The sequence below is a fragment of the Stegodyphus dumicola genome, chromosome X1, assembly GCF_044657685.1.
Source record: "Stegodyphus dumicola isolate Sdum_Otavi_A_Nest chromosome X1, ASM4465768v1".
In the NCBI taxonomy this organism is placed as follows: Eukaryota; Metazoa; Arthropoda; class Arachnida; order Araneae; family Eresidae; genus Stegodyphus; species Stegodyphus dumicola.
In genome coordinates this window covers 137597871-137617637 of record NC_140780.1, presented here as the reverse complement: position 1 = coordinate 137617637, position 19767 = coordinate 137597871, and the positions used below count along the sequence as shown (strand labels likewise).

Below are 19767 nucleotides of genomic sequence, written 5' to 3'. Positions count from 1 at the left end.
ATGTGTTTAAGTTCACTTCTTCATGCTTTAAGATATTTAAGGCATTCAGATCTCTTAAAATATTTGTACTTTTTTTCTGTTTCTAAACCTTAAGAGTGGTGCTACACAAATGTTTCAGTATCGCGATTCACTGCTATATACTTACAATTTATTATCCGTTACGGTCAACCCCTACGCTCGAAAAACTATTTGTGTGAGAGAGAAAAATGTAAGAACTTTTGTAATAATTAAATAAAGTACTTACTTTTAGAATATGTATATATATATATATATATGTGTGTGTGTGTGTGTGTGTGTGTGTATAATAATAAAATTCCATAGTCAAAAATACATATGTATGTTCTTTTCATTTTTAATGGCGGCGGTCTCTATTTTGAAAGTACGTGGAATTAAATCCACAGCCCCGTAGTCAGTTTGTTTTTCCCGCCTTTTATACACGTACAGTTATAGAATGTTCTGGAGATATTTAAAGCGAACTGGAATGGCTGACGAGGCTGACGTCATTTCTTGGAAGCTCCGCCTTTCCAGAGGCTATAAAAGGACTCGCAAAGGAATATCGGGGTCTTTTCTTTAATGTAACGATGCAGTAAACTTCATACAAAAAGTTATTAGTAATTCTTTTTGTTTACTCCGGAAAAATGATTTTTGTAACTGCTATTTCTCCCGACCAATAATAAATGGATCCTGTTTTTTAAACTTATCATCTGATAATTTAAGCTACGACTACATCTATATTTCTTCACCAATCTATTTATTCTGGACAAAAGCTGGTACATCATATATATATATACATACAGGGTGATTAGCTACCAGACCGACAAACTTGCAGGGTGTGTAGGGGGTACAGAGAATCACGATAGGAATACAGGGTCGCAAATGCCGTAGTTGCGAGCTATGGTCAAAAGAAGCACAGAAAAAGAACAGAAACAGCAACACATTAATGGGACAAAAACATTTTATTGATGGGCTGTACTACAAGAGCCGCTCGAAATTATGACCAGAAGTTGTGTGGCAGGCCTGACAGCGGCGTTGCATGGAATTCCTTACATTCTGGAAGATTCCTGGCATGTCACGTATCTTCTCGGCAGCTACAGGTATTCGAGTGACAAGGTCTTCAACTGAAGGAACGGGTGTCTCGTACATCAAACTCTTCATATAACACCAGAGGAAGAAGTCTATGAATGAAAGGCCCCATGATTTGGACGGCCAATGTAACGGGCCATTACGACCTACTCACCGCTGCCCAAACATTACGTCGAAGTGCTAGCGGATGTCATGCTGGTACCACACAGAGTAGCGCAACATGTGCTGAACATGTGCTGCTTTAAGAAGTTCGGGCAGGACTTAATGCAAGAAGATCAGAAATACCCTCCGTCCAAAGGACTGGGCAGAAGATACGGTCGAATGAGGTAGCCTCTAAGAATGCAGGCCCAAACACTGGCCGAGAAACGCTCTTCAGCTGCACGTGGTTGCGTACGACGAGGGTCTCCAAACTCCTCACATGGGCGTTATGCTGATTGAAAGTTCCCTCACATGTGAAGTATGCTTCATCCTTGAACAATACGAACGCAGGAAATGCGCTGCCTGTAGCACTTTGTTGCAGATACCAGGCAGCAAACGTCTTTTGGAGTGGATAATCGTCAAGCTCTAAAAATGGGACGTGATGAAAATGGTATGCGCTCATTTGGTTTGCTGCATATATCCTCCATACAATGGACTGAGGTAAATCCACTTGTTGGGCTATCGCTCGAGTACTCGTGTGATGCGGAGCACGCCTGTTCGGGTAACGTTCCTGGTACAACAGCCGAGAGGCGTGCCTGCTCCATACACGATTAGCATGTCGACCGGTTCATTGTTTGAATACACGTTCATCCTAATACCTCGGGAAACAGATAGCAAATGAGACTTCCAGCAAGATCGCTGTTCACTCAACCTTACGTTCAACGCCGTCTACGGCAAGACTGCTGAGAGGAATCGTCCGTAAACGCCGCTGTTATTCCTGCCTGATGACTTCTGGTCGTAATTTCAAACATCTATTGAATTAAAACCTTTCAATAAAATTTTATCTGTCCCATTAATGTGTTGCTGTTTCTGTTCTTTTTCTCTGCTTCTTTGCACCATAACTCGCCACTACGGCATTCGCGACCTGTGTTTCTATGTGATTCCGAGTCATCCAGTCGTGTACCCCCTACACACCCTGGAAGTTTGTCGGTCTAGTAGCGAATCACCCTGTATATTTATATACATAGAGAGAGAGCGAGGGAAAGATAGAGATGTATATATAGAGAGAGATAGCTATAGATAGACAGATAGATATAGAGAGATAGACAGGTAGATATAGGTAGGCAGGTAGATATAGATTTAGATCGATATAGATATAGATAGATATAGATATGGAGAGATATTGATAGATAAAGAGAGCATTTATAGATATAGATATAGATAGATAGATAGATAGAGATATAACTAAAAAAGAGAAAAGAAAAAAAGCGGCAAAATCTTTCGCGACCCATAATTTGAGATCCTTTGCAGCTTTATTATATGGTGACCTTTATCGAAATTATTTTATTAAAAATATATATGTTGACCTTTAATATAGCTATACTATAAACTAATAAAAATGTGCCATAAAGGCAGTTTACAATAAAATCATGTACATTTCAATTGAGTAAATTGTTAAAAAATGCGATTGAAAGGTATAGTATAATACAAGTATGAGAAGAGTTTCAGAGAGTTTTTTTAAAACACATATCCAAGAAGATAGTTAATGAGTATGGAAAGAGTTTCACAAGTGATAAAAATCAACTTAAATTTTGGCTTAATTAGATTTAATGCTACATATAGTGTATTATTTTACGTAATGAAAGAAAATCTTCGGTATAAAAAGTTTAGGTAGGGGACTTTAGTCACGAAATGAGAAGTTATCGTCTACCACACTTCTGGTTCGGTCGCCACTGTAGAGCCTGTTAAGCTTGAGAGCACCCAAGGAAAAATGGGATAATTCCTTACACCTATTGTTTAGAGAATTAGAAAAGAAAACGAAAGAAAGATAAGGAGAGGGGAGAGAGTAATTAGCTAAAAGACAGTTATCACTTTCAGAATAAAACTCATTCTCAGTAATCTGTACAGAAGAGAAATACAGCAAGGTAAAATTAGACAAATAAATAACTATATAAATAAATCTTAGATTAGTGTAAATTACAAATAAAATTCTATTGATTTAAAGGCAGAGGATTGACACAGGTCCTTCTTCTTCAGAAGCCAAAAGAAAAGCGCTGTTGAAAACAAGAGATTTATGCCATTGGTCGTCGAAATCAGTCGAGTTTTGTTTAAAATATATCTCAGACTTAACCTCCCCCCTTAAATTTATGTTGCTGATTGTACCTTAATTCAGCGAAGAGAATACATAGTTCGCCTAAATGAATGGGGAAAGTTAAAAATGACTGTGTCTATTGACTGTGAGTGTTGATTTACATCAACATTACAAACATATTATGCAGCTATCTTAACAACTAAACTTTTATTGACTAATTTAGAGATGTTTAAAATCTTTTAAATGTTATAAAGATGTTATAATCTGTAACATATTAATAATCTTATTAAACATTTTTGTATTATTGTTCGTTAAACTTATTGTTCTTCTATTTTTCCTCTGCTAACCTTCTAGGAATTCTACATTTTTTTCTGACATGAGCATGAGTTTTTATGCATGAGCAATGAAAAAGCAATTTAAGAATAGATGACTAAATTCTGAAATATACAGCTTTCTGCATTCTTTAATTATTTATTTTAGCATATTTTAAAATATTAATACTGGATGGAAAAAAAATCATTATGTCTAAATATATCTATATTTGTTCTGAACTATCCATACTATTATTAGGATCATTATGATGAAGCCCTTTTTCTTCTATTTTCAATGGTGTAATAATATCATTATAATTAAAATCTCTACCTGCCTTCTTAGTTTGTTCTGTTAAGTAACATGCTTCGATGTTATCTTTAATAGTGATTTTCAACTTCTTTATTTGCTTCTCTAATTGGGGTGTTTTTCGATTAACGGAATTGGATGTTTAATGAAATAAAAAGTCAAAGCACAACGTTTTAGCATATTTTTATAATTTTTATTAAAGAAAACGTGCAATTAAAATAATTAAAAAATCTTTAATTTCTTTTTTCGCTGTTTCCTAACTACTGATTTCGAAAGGTTGAACAATGAAATTAAAACTTTTAGCGACTATATCATGTCAAATCTGAGGCAAGTGGGAATCTTCCTGTTGGGAACGCTAAATGATTTCGAATTTTATAAACATCAGAAGAGTGTGAACTTCAGCCATATTGGAAGTGCTGATTTTATAGGACATAAATGGGATATATATCGGAACTTAAAAGAGGACAAACTGTTGATGCTCGTCTGATTGGTATATCTTGTCTCAATATAGCAGGTCATTTTGATGTATCAAAGGTCAGAGTATTCAGATCATATCCACATACATAAAAAAGCGATGAATTTCGTCTAGCCGCAGATATTGCAGAGGAAGAGAAAAATATGTGGAAACAACATTAAGATGCTAAAATTGGTAGTAAACTAAAAAATAAAAATAAGTTTGACTCAAATTATAACAGAATTCGAATTTCTGTTCAAGTTATCGAATTTTGCAAAGCCTGCCTATTGGGAACTTTACGGGGTTATTATATTCGTCAGGCAGTTATGACAAAGTCTTTAGAAAACAGCGCGCATCCTAAATGCTGACTTCAGCGGTATTTGGAGAGCAAAACTTGGACTAAACCGAAGAAAAAAAACCCATTTTCAGCGACCAATCCATTTTTCCTGTGTTTCTTCCAAGACCACGAAAGGAGAGTTTATTTTCAAATAATTCCGTTAGAGGCGTATGGAGCGTACTATATCGTGCCAGGAGTAAAGCATGACTACATTTAAGGTAGCATTATGGTGGAATTCTGTGAGAATACTGTTAGTTCTTGATAGAAAACTATTCGTTCTGTCAAGAATTATTGATATTTTTTAAAACATGAAGTCGAAAAACTGTTTCAATGTTGCATACCGAAAACTGTGCCGTGTATTAGTGTGAGAATAGCCTAATTCACACCAAAAAACTGGTGACAGAGTAGACTGAAATCCATGAAAGTGAGTTTGAAAACCTATCTCTTGTATCGTCCTCACATTTCAGTTTCACTGAATCTCTGCTGCTAAACGATAAAGGACGGAAATGTACTTTTCCGCTATCAGAATTACGTTAAAAATGCCACTTTTGCAAAAGGAACGCCTAAAAATGCCTTTTATGGTAGTACAAGATAGAGTAACTTCTATCTTATACTACCATTAAAGGTGTATCTTTAATCTTAGTAGTGATGATCTTCAAAAGAGAGTCTATATAATATTAGTAACATATTACAATCTAGATACAGTTGCTTCATCTTCATAGTGAAATCCAACCTCGAGCAAAGCAGTAAATATATATATATATTATAATTTTCTTTTGAGAATACAGGTAATCAAAATGAATTTTAAATGCGAATAAAGAATTGTTAAAGAAAACATTAGAATTATGCTAGAGTAGCTATAAAATGTCTACATTAAAGTAAACGTCACTATTAAGAGTACTATAATCATGCCATGAAACCAGAATGAGCATAGTAGAAACTAATCACTTTTAATTTCTAACACATTTAAACTTCTCGTTTAAATGTGTTAGAAAACTCGTTTCTAACTTTTAATTTCTAACTTTCTTTTAACTCTCTACTTAAAAATGGATTTGAGTAATAATTAAGAAATATTTTAAAGCTTAAATGACAAATAATTGTCATATTTATACCACCTAAATAAAATTTAAATGCTACTTTACTACTACTACATAATTATGCCAGACACTAAATATTTAAATCATTCAAAACTTGTCAGTGTTGAGTTTAAGCGCAAAGATTAAGATAAGATAACGATAGTCTAAATAGACCCATAAAAGTTTTATATGAGTTAACAATTAGCTGGGGATGAAGTTTTCACCTGCTTATGATTTCAGAAGTTTGAGGTCCTTATTGTGGAAATTTAACACAGCAAATACAGAAGCCAAACGCTGTTTACGAAGATCTAACATATTTTAATATTCGAACTGTAATTTATTGCTAGAATGTTCCTAAAATGTTGCATTGGCTTTAGACTACTTTCTTCAGTGGAATGAAGTTCATGAGCACCATAGAGTTAAGGAAATAGCATAAAAAATTATTCAAGATGTTCCAAAAATATTGCGCAGCTAAATGATTAAATGCTTCTTAATCCCTGAGTTTAAAACTTAAATCAAGTAAAGCAGGTTTTCAGAGCATGAAAAATTTGGAGAAGTGAAGCATTTTACTAAAAAGTATAACTAAGGTATGAAAATTTTACTTTACCTCCTATAAAGAAGGTTCCAAATTAATAAATCATTCTTTATCCTACTAAATACTTTGTTTTTAAATTCAACTCTGTTATATAAAGAACTGAACCTGAGAAAAACTGTCAAAATTGTCGAATAAACTTAAACAATTTTCATCCGCAATGAAAATGCCGATTTTAGAGCTTGTAAAATATGAATCTGGCTCGCACAAATTTCGAATTTGAACATTCGTGGAAAGGGAAATCTGAAATAATAATTATATAAACTCTGTCGCAAAAATTATTATTATTATTATAAGGGCACAGCCTCGATCCTACTAGCCGGCACAAGCCGGCCGTATGATCAAAAAATGGGACCGGCCAGAAAAAAACAAATATAAAAAAACATATAAAGTCCAAAATCTGAGTTTCAGTGCCGAATTCCAATTCTGTCTTTGTTCGTATTTATAATCTTCATTATTGTCTCCACAAAAATCTTTCAAATTTGAATAGTTCCTTTTAAAATCTTCCTTAAAATTATTTCTATATTTCTCTCTTGCACTCCGCCCACCAGCGGCCGAGCGGTAAAGACGCTGAACACTGGTAGTTCGGTCTGAGGTTCGAATCCCGCGAACGGGCTGGCTGCATGGGCGTTTTCGTGGTTTTCCCCATGTGTAACGTGTATACGAGCCAGTTTCCCTTAGAAAGTCCTCCACGAAAGGCATCCCTCCCTGTAGGCAGATAGCCCTCGTGTGCTTTGCCATAATTAAATACACCAAACACCTCTCTTGCACTCCGGGTAAGCGTACATTCATCGACGAAGTGCCTGGCGTCCCCAAACTTATCACAAATTAAGCAGTTATCATTATTCTGTAGATGGAACCGATTAAAATAAGCCGGTAAACGCCCATGTACCGGGAGTACCTAATTTATATCAACATCATTTATAATATTCATCTTCTTGTTTAACTTTATATTTTTCATTTACTCTTTTACTTATTAGTCGTCGGAATTTTTGCTGGGAGTCGTCTTAGCAAAAATTCCATTCTGTATAAATCCAGTTTTCTATTTTAGCAATGGTCTTTTTTTTTTTTAATCTTGGATATCAAAATTATCGGTCCCATCTCTAAGTGCCGCCATTTTAGAAAGGGTGTTCGCTCTTTCATTTCCGATAATTCCGCTGTGTGCTTTTACCCAGTGTAATTTAACAATATGTTTTCTTTCAGTCTTTTTAAACAAGTCTTTCATTTCATTAATCAGTCGATTTTTATGATCTGGTTGGGCGAGTGCCTGAAGCGCAGATAGGGCATCAGTACAAAAGTTTATAAACATTGAACTGTTAATTTTTTATTAATCCAATTCAAGGACTCTGTCAATGCGTATAGCTCTGCTTGATAAATCAAATTCATTGGTTTAGGTTTTATTCGCACATTGTCTATCTCCACTCCATGAAAATAAATTACCACAGCGCTACCCACTCCCCCCCCATCAATTCTGGAACCATCTGTAAAAACGTCTATTTAGCCACCAGAAGGAAACTCAAGATCATAAAATAATTCAAATTGTGTGATTGGGTGAATAATATCCTCATTCTCTTGTTGAAAGGCCTTACTTGTGAGTACTTTTTGTCCAATTTCAGTATCTATAATAATTTTATTGGTTAATAGAAAGTTTTTGTAGTATAATTTGTATAAAATCGAGAGGGGCGAAACACCCGCAAGGACGCAAGCATCTTCAGTAGAAACGGTTCTGAATGCTCTTGTAATGGCAAGTATCCAACCTCTCTGCTGGGTGTCCAATTTCATTCTAATCCTAAGTACCTCCTCTGCCCGGCAGCCCCAAGCTCCGACATGCATGTGGAGTCGCATGCGTGTGGAGGCACATGCGAATCTCACACAGGCGTGTGGAGGCGGCCAGGCCAAGGGTCCAATCAGGTATTTGTTGTCGAGCGGCATACGGAGATTACACAAGGTGTGACAGTATGGGAGCGATTTATTGGGACACACGATCACCTCCATTCGTACTTCAAGGCACTATCACGGGTCGCAGTTACGTGGATGGTATTTTAACTTCGGTTGTACTGCCTATGTATACTGATAAATGCCATGTGCCATTTATCACAAAGACAACGCTCGCCCACATACTGAGCTACTCTCTCAACAATGTCTTCAAGGATATGACGTGCTTACGAGGACCGCCAGGTCACCAGACCTCTAGCCAACCCAGCATGTTTGGGACATGCTTGGAAGGCAACTGCAGCCGTCCCGGAATATTGGTGAATTAACTGCCCAATTGCATGATCTTCCGGAGGGTGTCATTGGCGACCTACTTGATTCGATGCCACTCCATGTTTTGGATTATATAGCTGCCAGAGGTGGCTATAGTACTTACTGATTTGTATCATTTTTCATGCCATAACTTGTTAATAAAAGTACCTTTTCTTCTGAATTTGTAATCATTTGTTTATCTCTTCATACACTATATGGGTGTTAAGTTTCATGATAGTAGTTCGTTTTCTTTTCAGTCCATATATTGTTTTGTGATAGAGTGTATTTATGCTTCTCTAGCGTAGAAGACATATTTTAGACTTTATGAGTGTTAAATGCTTAATTGCATGTAGCAGTATTTGCACACGGCCTTCAAAACTTTGAAAGCTTGTGTGATTTTGACAGTACGAGTATAGAGTACGTTTGCTTTTGATTAATTCGGCTATGCGAACAATATTTTCCTATGGTGACAGTGTAAACATTTAAGCTTAGTAAAGGAATCATGCGATCAAAACAATACGATTCTGAAAGATAACAGTATCTTTTTCATTTCTTAAACTTAAAAGGCCATCAGCGGCAGAGCGGTAAAGTCGCTTAACACTGGTAGTTTTACCTGGGTTCGAGCTCGCACGAACGTGATGACTGCATGAGTGATTTCGTGATCTACCTCATGTGTAACGTGGATACGAGCCAGTTTCCCTTAGAGAGTAATCCGTGAGAGGCATTTCTCTTTTTAGGCAGCTAACCCTCGTGAACGTTGCCATAATCAAAAATTCCAGACTTAAAAATTAAACTGTTTATTGTGTATTACACCTTAGATATCTTCAGATCACCAAGAATTAGGACAATTATTTATTGCTGATGAAAGACTATAACTTCAAAAAGAAATATATTCGATTTATATCTGAGTATACCCACAAAATCAGCAAGACTAGCTAACTTTCTGTAGGTCCGCCCATCCAAAAATTTTATTGTCGGAATGAATTTCGCTCTTAAATTGTCTAGGACTACACCTGTGGAAAATCGTAAATAGCATCAGTATTTGATCGAGTTAAAAATGAAGGAGCTGAGTTGTTCTGTTATAACAGAGGCCTAGTCGGATATAGAATATTAGACCAGCGTTTCTTAATTTTTTTTTTCAAGTGGGGACCACTTTTCTAAGTTATCACGTCTTGCTGACCTCCTAATCTTGCCCTCTTGGTAAACAGTTTTTAGCATAGATTACGATCAGTATGTTTATATTTTTTAAATTAATATAATTTTATATTTGTATTAAGTAATTATGTTAACAGAAGACAATTTGTATTTGTTTCTAATGTTTCAAAATTGTTAGAGTTTGGATAACATTTATTTTCTTAAATAAAAATTAAATAAATATTGGTGGATGTATGCTGGTAAGCAAAAGCCTGAGATTGGTAACACATCAAGTAGAATTCGGTACTTTGTTTTCTTTTTAGTTAATGAGTAAAACCCTTTTTCACATATATACGTAGAAGCACATTGAATTTTAATTTTTAAAGCACCATTGTACAGGTCACTCACTATATTACGTTTCTAATGCTTAAGAGGTCCAGAAATTAGCCGTACCTTCTGCTCGGAATTTCATTTAAGTCCAGTGTCATTCGAGAGTTCAGTTAGTTATTCTCTTTCATTCAATAATATTGAATGAAAGCTATTTTCCGCATCCCAGTGGAGAGGATCACGAACCTATACAAGCAGTTTGTTTGAATTTTCATGTTTTGTCTTTTTTGGAAACAAGAGCAGGTTTCGAGGACCATTATGGTGAGCTGACAAAAGATTGAAAAACGCTCTATTAGGCGACTTAAATTTGTGAAATGGCTAATTTAGTTGCAACTGAATCAAATCTCATAGATTTGTAAAATCTGCAGAAGAACATACCACGTGATATCTGCTTTCTAAATTCAGCATCACTCTCATAAGTTAACTTCACATTACAAGGAACTTTGTTCTTCCTCCCAGTGTGGCTTCAGAGTCGTAGCTAGGGTTTTCAGCGCCCAGGGACAACTGAAGATTTCGCGGCCTCTACTGCTTGCCAAGGATGGAAAACATTTAATTCTAAAATGTCGTAACATCAGTTTGGCGCCCCTTGGATTCTTCGCCCGGGAACAGATGCCCCCTTGCCCTCCTCTAGCTACGCCCCTGTGTGACTTCGAGGTGTAATTTGAAACTCGTCTCCTACTAATTGGAGAGCACAGTGTTTGAATCTCGGAGAAGGTATCGCTGACTTTTTAATGTTTCCTACTTTAGAAAGCCTAATAGACTCTATAGCATCTCCAGAAAGAATACATTACCTTCTAAGCAATTGCACTGGAAATTGCAGTGTGATAATCCTGACTGTTCCTTCAAATGTCCAATGGTGATTGAAAGATTCTCTTGAAATCTAATCAGTTCAAATTCACGCCGCTACATAGCTGAATCTATGTTTTCAAAAACGTACGTGAAAGAATCATGCACAGAAAATGCATGATGCTTACATGAAAACCCATCCTATGGCGAATAATAACAGAACAGATCTTAACGCATCCGCAACGATCAGTACCCTGAATACGGGCACGTGTATTTGGCAATAACTTCACCGTCTAATTAATATGTAGAGGTACATTTTAAAAGTCCTTGGTAAGAACTCTGTAAGGTTTATTTATGTTCATTAACCAGTTATTTTGTCTTTTGAATATTTATTGTCATTTTACCTCCAGAATACGAATTAGTTCACGTGTATTTAAGGTGAGGTTTTAGAATGCAAGACACAACGTGTTTTGCCTCTGGAGGCTAAATTACTATGTTGTTAGATCAGATAAGATTTGTAGTCTTCGGACTTGCATTATAATTTCCGATACTAAAACTGCACTTCGATTAGAGAAGTGAGCCAACTTCGCGTTAAATTGATTTAAATTTAACTTTACATTTGAACTTACTTTGTTTTCAGTCATTTCGCGATAAGTGTTGGCTGAACTTTTAGGTACCAGGTATGACTTATGTTTTTCTTTAGTTTTAAATAAAAGGGTCTTTTACACCCTTCACAAGTTTCAGTTGTTATTTTAGACTTAGCGATAATTTGCTTAACGTCTACTAAGAGTTTGGACACTATTAGATGACTATAAAAGTACTCGTACTTAATGTTATTATGGATCAGAAAAAGGGTGCAAAATAAGGTAAAGTCAGTTTATCGGTAGACACAAAATAGACATGGAAATGTGAGACGTTTAGACAAACACAGATACCCGTTTCCTATTCTTTATACATAAAAATATCTTAATTGATGGAAATGTAAGTAATAATGTGAATAATCTTTGGCAAATGAAGGAAAACTCCTGTGCAAATGTATTTGTTGATTGAATTTTAACTACCAAGTTTCTTGAACAAAGGAAATTCTAAATTAGAAAACGTGGTTTAAGAAAATGAGAATAAAGCTACTTACTAATGGAGGACGTCCATTTCTGGTTGCTGAAGATCGTTCTTCGCTTTTCGTATGAGAGCCAACACTATCCCTATCAATGATTTTACTTGGTCCAGGCTCACCCTGAGGAGATTCAAGTGGCGATATGTCCAGATCTTCATCATCACTGGCATCAAAATCAATTTGAGATGATAAATTCAATTTTTCTAATTTCGTTTGTAGATCTAAAAAATAACATGAAAAAAAAAAAAAAACAAATTTGTTAAGCGGCATAGCGCTTTTATTACGTCACAAAAATAGAAATTTTACTACTGATTTTATTATTAATTAATTGCTTTCTTGCACATTTTGTAGAGACATTACGTTATTTTAGATAAGCAGAAGAAGTGAAAACTGAGCAATGCCCTCACTAGGACTTGAACCTCGGACCTCTTGAATACGCGCCGAGTGTGCTGGCCACGAAAGTGTGCTAAGAAGGCGAGAGAAATAGCTTATATACTTCCCCTTTTAAAGCGCGACTGGGGATTAGGAGACCCCAATCGCCAAATCCTGGGAGCGGACAATCATCATCCACCATCTTTTTTTTTAGTTCGGGTGCCATTGTAGAGTCATTAGGTACTTTTTGAAAGCAGAAGAGATAAAAAATGAGCAATGCCTTCGCCAGGACTTGAACCACGGACCTCCCGAACACGCGGCGATATTGCTGGCCATTACACCACAAAGACATGCTAAGAAGGCGGGAGAAATGCCTTATAATTTTTAATACGGATTTTAAACTTTTAAAGGTAATGATGAAACGTAAAACATTGCCTACGAAAGATGTAAAGATTTTTCTACTGTGATAATTTGTAAATAAACAGGGTCTTCGATACACACTACTTTTATTTCGCTATGAAAATTCAGTTTACACAATCGGTGCCCTCTCCATACCGTCAGTTAAGTTTTCTTTGAAAGACAGCCATTGCACTGACCTCTAGTGGAAAATTATAAGCATACCCGTCGAAGTAGTGGTATAGAAGAAAACGTTCAATTACAAAGTTGTACAGTGTAATCAAGATGCTATGAATCAACATCCGTCATAATTGGCAATTACTTCCCTAACGCGTAGTAATTACCATTCACACATCGTCGGATATAAATCGATCACAGAACACAATTCGTTTTACAAAAACATATTTTAGAAAGTTCTCATATCTGATTATATTCCTATTGTACATGCTTGTTCCAAAACTTTCTCTCTTGTTTGAATATTTCAACCATCCCCTTTTTGCTCAGATTTAAAGGCATATTCCAAGGCTCAAGAGCTATTCAAATATACAAATGTCCAAGCCTGCTAGATAGTGAGTGTAATGCTAGCTTTACTTGCCAAGAAATGTTGAAGAGAGCTAGAAATTCTGATCCAAATTGCTGGGCATACGAGTGTCTACTACAAATATCTCTTTCATTACACTTAGACTGCGACATAGAGTGTTATAATCCCACAACATTTACCGAAGGAATTTTATATCACCAGAAGCATTAAGAAGACTTATTTATACCATGCTGGCAAGTACTTAGTATTATGACACAGATAGCTAATAACATCCTCGATTTAGTTGGACTTTTCCTAGACTTTTGAGTATTCGAATGATTCTGTGTTATCTACCAAGGGATATGCATTGGGAATGAAAGGCCTGATCAGGGATGAAGAACGAAATCGTAGGGATTAATATAGATTAATGTCAGGAACTCTACCCAAACGAGGGTGTGTCTTAAGGCGATGAACTGTGTGGAAATGGCTGGACCAGCTGGATGTGGAACGAATATAAAACTCTGGGCATACCGTCTAGAATCCTGTGTGGCATTACGCTTACATATGCTAGGAAGTATTATCACCTCTTCATACTGATCGAATGACTAACACGCTATCATAGCTTTGAGGTGATTTCATACATATGTTTCAAGGCTTGCTCTTTATGTCACAGGGTGTCCCAGCCGTAAAGTCCCAGAACACTGGGCGCTGGACGTGGGTTCGAATCCCAGCGAATAGGCTGGTCAGATGAGCGTTATCTTGGGTTTCCCCTTGAGTAACATTGGTACGAGCGAGTTTCTGTTAGAAAGCCCTCCAATTAAACATCCCTTCTCTTAGGCAGATAGCCCTCGTGTGTCTTTCCATAATGAACTAAATAAAACAAAATCTTTATCTCTTAGACTTCAGACGTTTGGATGGTTTCGGCGGCCGTTGTATTGGTCTCTCATTCCTCTGGTGCTCACGATTGCCGTATTCAAGCTAGAGCTCCAAAAGGATGAAAGAGATGCTCATATTAACACCTCAGCAGGTGTGTAAAATTTTGTATAAGCATAACATCCATGACACACAATGAAAATATCATTGATTATATACCGGACGCCCTAAAATAGACTAACGTTTTCCAAAAATTTATAACAGGAAAACGGTTAAGTTTAAAAAACAACAATTCTTGCAGCAAATAATGTGACAGGGAATAAATAAATGAAGGCAGACATTTAATAATAAATGAAGGCAGACATAATTGACAGGGAATAATAATGAAAAATTTATAACAGGAAAACGGTTAAGTTTAAAAAACAACAATTCTTGCAGCAAATAATGTGACAGGGAATAAATTGTTTATTCCTGAGTTCTTGGGTTTAGTTAAAAATATTCAGAGAGATGGCGCTGTAGATAGTACATCTGTAAATCAAAGAAAAATAATTGAAAATCACAACAGAGTTTTCCAAAATGTTTTAGCGAATGAAAATTACATTATACTGTTTCGAAATATCCACCAATTAGACGCAATCACATGTCGATTGGAGGACAAGATCAGCAGACATTTTCTGTAAATTGGCCAATGGAATGGCTATGTATTCGTATATATATATTATATATATGTGTGTGTGTGTGTGTGTAATATTTTAATGCGTAGGAGGAATCCGGTACTTTTAACTTCTAGCTGTAGACATGGCTGAGTGCAAAGGCATATAGACAAAGCTAACAAAACTGAAGCTTATCTTTATTTTTATACATATCGAATCATTTCTTTGACAGGCAAATTACTTTTCAATCACAGTTGAATACAACAATTTTTATGCACACTGGTTTTAAAAGTACGATGTAAGCATCCTAGACAGGAAAGCATAAGCGGCGTAGAGTTGTTTGCATGGCAGAAGTCAGGAAAAAGGCATGACTTAGATGCTTGCGAAGAGTATTTATACTAAGTAGGTGCACAAGTACAGCGAAACTGCAATCGGTTAATTTGGCAATGGTAAAAACAGTTATCTCATGTTTTAGAAAGCTAGAAATAATTTACTATTTTTGCAACCTATTTTTAGATTTTAGCTGAAAATTAAAATTTTACAAATTAAGATTTTAGTTGAAATCTGAAATTTTTATTTTCAGTTCTTAGTTAAGTTGCGTTAGTTGCGTTAATTTGCATAACTATCGAATTTTAATTTAGATGTTGTTTTTTCCATGTATTTTGTATTGTGACATATCTAAACTTTATATGGGTGAGATTAATATTTTTAATTCTACAAGCAGTTTAATTTCTATAAATTATTAAAATAAATTTGCTTATATGAAATGATTTAAGTTATTAAACACTGTCATTTACTATTTGTGTAAAGAAAAAAATGGGGCGTAAATCTTTGTTTACGTTATGAATAGTAATATATATTATACCTATGAAACATGTATAATTGATAATTTCTTATAAAAATTAAAAAAATGGGGCATAAATCTTTGTTTACGTTATGAATAGTAATATATATTATACCTATAAAAACATGTATAATTGATAATTTCTTATAAAAATTAAATAAAAAATCTTTTAATACATGCATTGCTTTTTTTTTTTTTTTTTTTTTTTTTATGTGATTTTTCCTCAGTTAAGAGCTTTTAATGTCAATAGAAGCATTTATATCTACTTACATCTGATATCCATTTTCTATGGAACTTATTAAAGATTGTGAATTCTAATAGCATCAAATTTTAATATTTTAGAAGTTTACGTTAATCATACAAATAATTTTTTTCCTTTCACGGCAAGAGAAGGAAATATGATATATAGCATATAGCATTTCTAATTTCAATTTCTACATCTGTAATGGAAAATAAATATCTGACTTAAATTTTTAACAATTGTTAATATTATTCAAAGATTGAAAAATATGTTTTTTAAATTATCTCTGTCATTCCATATAACCATTCTCACGAGAGTAAGCCTTCCGTACTGAAACCTTCAAAACGTTAAGACATTTATCAGGGAACGGAGCCTTCCTTGTACATGTGCGCATTTTCCCCACTCGAAATGTCACTTAGGAAATGAAAATTTTCTCCCCCTGATCAACTTGCTTTTATAATAAAATATCCCTTATAAATGAATAAGCTGAAACTGTGAATCTGACTTACATTCTGAAATTTTTCTCATACGTATGAAGAGTTTACTAACTTTAACATACTGAGATAATACAGCTGTCACCATGATAGGGGGGGATTTCTTTTATAGTGAGCAAAAGTAATCAAGCAACAATTATTTATGATGTTATAAATCAAAATAAAATATTGTATGATCACTTCGACGAGAATGAAATTCATCTACCAACTGGTTTTGTAAAGGAAATCCAATCGAAAATATTGTTTTTACTTGAGAGAATACAGAATTGTTTTTACAAGAACATCATGCGAAATCTGTAAGTTATATATCCCTAAAATTTACTCTTTCTTTCTTTGAAATATAGCCTAATAAATTTATGACACTTCAGTAATGCTCTTCCTCCACCGTCTCTAAAATGAAGCAGCTATGTTTCTTTACATTATTCATGAGGATGCCCTTCTTGAAATGGAAAGAGGCCATTTCTTTAAACCACTAGACGCATCCACATCGACTAAGAAACGAACTCCTGTTTTATCGCAAGAAAGAAATAAATAAAAGTATGTCGCAATCCTTTGACATAGTTTTCTTATGGTTGAGTATTAGTCTTCTCAATTGTGCAGGAAATTTCTGGCTCATTTTTATGTACTTGTAGGTTTTAAAGAATGTAAAATTTCCATACTGGTAAACTATTTTATATCGTGCACCTTTCAGACGGGTTTTAATAGCGTACTGGAAGAGTTGATGACGTTTTCAGAATTTTATGCAAAATGTGACTTTATGTAAAAAAGGAATTATATATAAGTTTAGAGCTCATGTTCATACGCTAATTGTAATATTTCCCTACTGATGTATTTTCAAATATTTCGTGTACCTTTCTGAGATCTATAGTTTTCCTTTGACCATCAGTTTTATTCACTTAGTGTTACCCTCAAGTCTGTAGGCTCGAGCAATTCACGATTTATTTCGCTTTTATTTCTTCTAGAGACAAACCTCTCAAAACGTAAAAAAAGGAGAGAGAGCGAAGGACCAAGTTACGAACTTGGGACTTCCTTAACATCATTAAAAAGGAACGTAATTTTATTCGAACATAAGGAATGACTGTCAGTTGTAAATTTGAATGCAAGTAGACTCAGTTTAAGGCTTTTAAATAAAATAAAGCATTTAGAAAGTCACACTACTGCATCACGAAGCATACTTTAGGATGAAATTTCAGTCTGTTAGACAGAGTTTGACGTAGAAAATATATCGTATTTATCCAAATATAATATGACGGTTTTCCTCAATATCTTAATCTAAAAATGGCCTTATTAAAAAATGTACTAAACCTTTGTATGTTTTCAAGTTGTGAAGCACTTAAAAATAATCCCTCAAAAGTGACTGCTACCTCAGAAAGTCGTCCTTCGTGTAAAATACAAAGGAATTTTCTTCCAGCATTGAGTCTTAGCAGCGACAGAAACTTTTATTGCAAATACAATAACCACGTTAGTGTAATGTGTGAGTAAGTACCATTGTCAGAATACGTACCAATTCAAGAGGATGCTATTTTTCAAAAATACCCTAATTACTAAAATTATTTTAAAATTTATATTCTAGAACTATCGATATTAAAGCAACATTCCATCATGTGATTTCGTGAAACTAAACATCCCCAAACTTAAATCTTTCAGCAGTCATTGATAAAGCAGGAGATAGTCTTATATTTAAAGTCGTCCTACATGCGGATAAATACAATAGAGTATATATAAGAAAGATATATTTCCAAGCAATTGTCTCTGTCAGTTGGCAGGACAAAAATATTGTTAACTGTACTCGAAACGGATATAAAATTTTAATAATAGTCTACGAAGTTTTGAAGCAGATGCTTAAAATGAAAACTGATAAATAAAAATATGTATGCTTAAGGGAAGGCGAGAGCTCAATCATTTGTTCTGCAAACTGCTCTTTAATATGGTATAAAATAAGAAGATACGAACAATAACGCTATAATTTCTTCTTGTGTGGAACCGCTGTGAGATTTGTGTTTTAAATTATTTACCTTTTTACACAAATAAATGGAGTTAAGTTATTTGAATCTTTCAAAATTACCTCAACTCCGTTTTAAGCAAGTGATACTGCACCCACTGAATATATTGACGGCAGCAGAGATAAGAAAATCATATAAGAGATAAATTCCAAAACCTTAAAATAAAGGACCCCTTCGTTCACATAAAAAGAACATTAAAGCAGAAGAAATGATGTGGAGAGGAATCGAAGTGCAAAAAAGGAATCTCTCCAGAAAAGTCATAAATATCCTCAGACATTTTACAAAGGATGCAAAATATCAGGTTAAGAAAGCTTTGAAGAAACATCGGCAAATGAGAATTCTTTGGCAATTTTTTTATAAATATTTTGAATCTATTGATAACGTATATTTTAATACGAAAAATTAACCATTCATGTTTTCAGTGTGTTTTTGTTGTAAAATGTACCACTCTTGTGCGACTTATAAGAAATAAATAACAGATGAAACTTAAAGGTATTTACGTACAAACTTGATTGATTTTTCACGAGGTTTACAAAAAATAATTAAGTAAACTTCATGATAAACATCTTCAAAATAATAAAAAAATTCATTAGTTATTTCAAGAGTTTTAGCCCAAAGAGCGTTAGCCAAGAAAGGCTATTAATTTCGTTTTGGCATTATGCGTCGATTCACTTTCTGCATTGATTCACTTTTTGAACTCTTGCCACCAAATATTACACCCCTGTATTATATTTTAAGAAATTAAATAATGAAGTATCTACATAAATGTATGTATGTTTCTCGCATTGTGATAAAACAACGGTACTTTAAGATATCAAATTTTGAATAAAATCATCCTCAAGCGAATATAAGCATCTGGAAGCATTAATTTGGAATACGGTATTTATTTTATTATCTGTTTCACATTTTGTCAGATATTAAAGAATTTTTTATTAAGAAACTCAACGATCTCAAAGCGAGGAAATACAAAACTGTTACAAAAAAAAAAAAAAAAAAAAAAAAAAAAAAACATTTTTATCGCTAGCGCGCGAGACTGTATCAGAAATTCTAAAGATAAGCTCATTTTAAAATTATTTTGCGATACTGTTGCTGAACTTAATTTTATGTTTTAAATACGAAGAACATGATATTTAATATAAAGCGGTAACACACAAAACGTTTAATGCTTGAAAGTTATATGCATATACTAAAGCATTCATAATTGCACTGCGCTGAAACGATTACTAAAGCATTAAAAACTTAAAAACATTTTTGATAACTGAAATAATTAAGCAAATATTTATAAAAAAAATCTAAAAGTCTTCAGATTTTACAAT

The 19767-nt window shown here is 34.4% G+C and overlaps 1 protein-coding gene and 1 long non-coding RNA gene across 6 annotated transcripts in view; one reads left to right on the top strand and one right to left on the bottom strand.

Annotated features, from left to right (window-relative positions):
- Nucleotides 1-19767, bottom strand: part of ktub (Tub domain-containing protein ktub) — a 243816-nt gene that overhangs the window by 25022 nt on the left and 199027 nt on the right. For all 3 annotated transcript variants that reach the window (XM_035369949.2, XM_035369950.2, XM_035369951.2), the window contains one exon: nt 12074-12276. In XM_035369949.2, coding sequence (XP_035225840.1) covers nt 12074-12276 — 203 coding nt within the window. The remainder of the gene's footprint in view (nt 1-12073; nt 12277-19767) is intronic.
- Nucleotides 1-19767, top strand: part of LOC118198307 (uncharacterized) — a 153739-nt gene that overhangs the window by 20978 nt on the left and 112994 nt on the right. Inside the window, exon 3 of one of the 3 annotated variants that reach the window (XR_015038726.1) lies at nt 3668-3871. The exons of the other annotated variants lie outside the window; for them this stretch is intronic. This is a non-coding gene — a long non-coding RNA (uncharacterized LOC118198307). Of the gene's footprint in view, nt 1-3667; nt 3872-19767 lie in introns of those variants that run through there. 3 annotated transcript variants of the gene reach the window in all.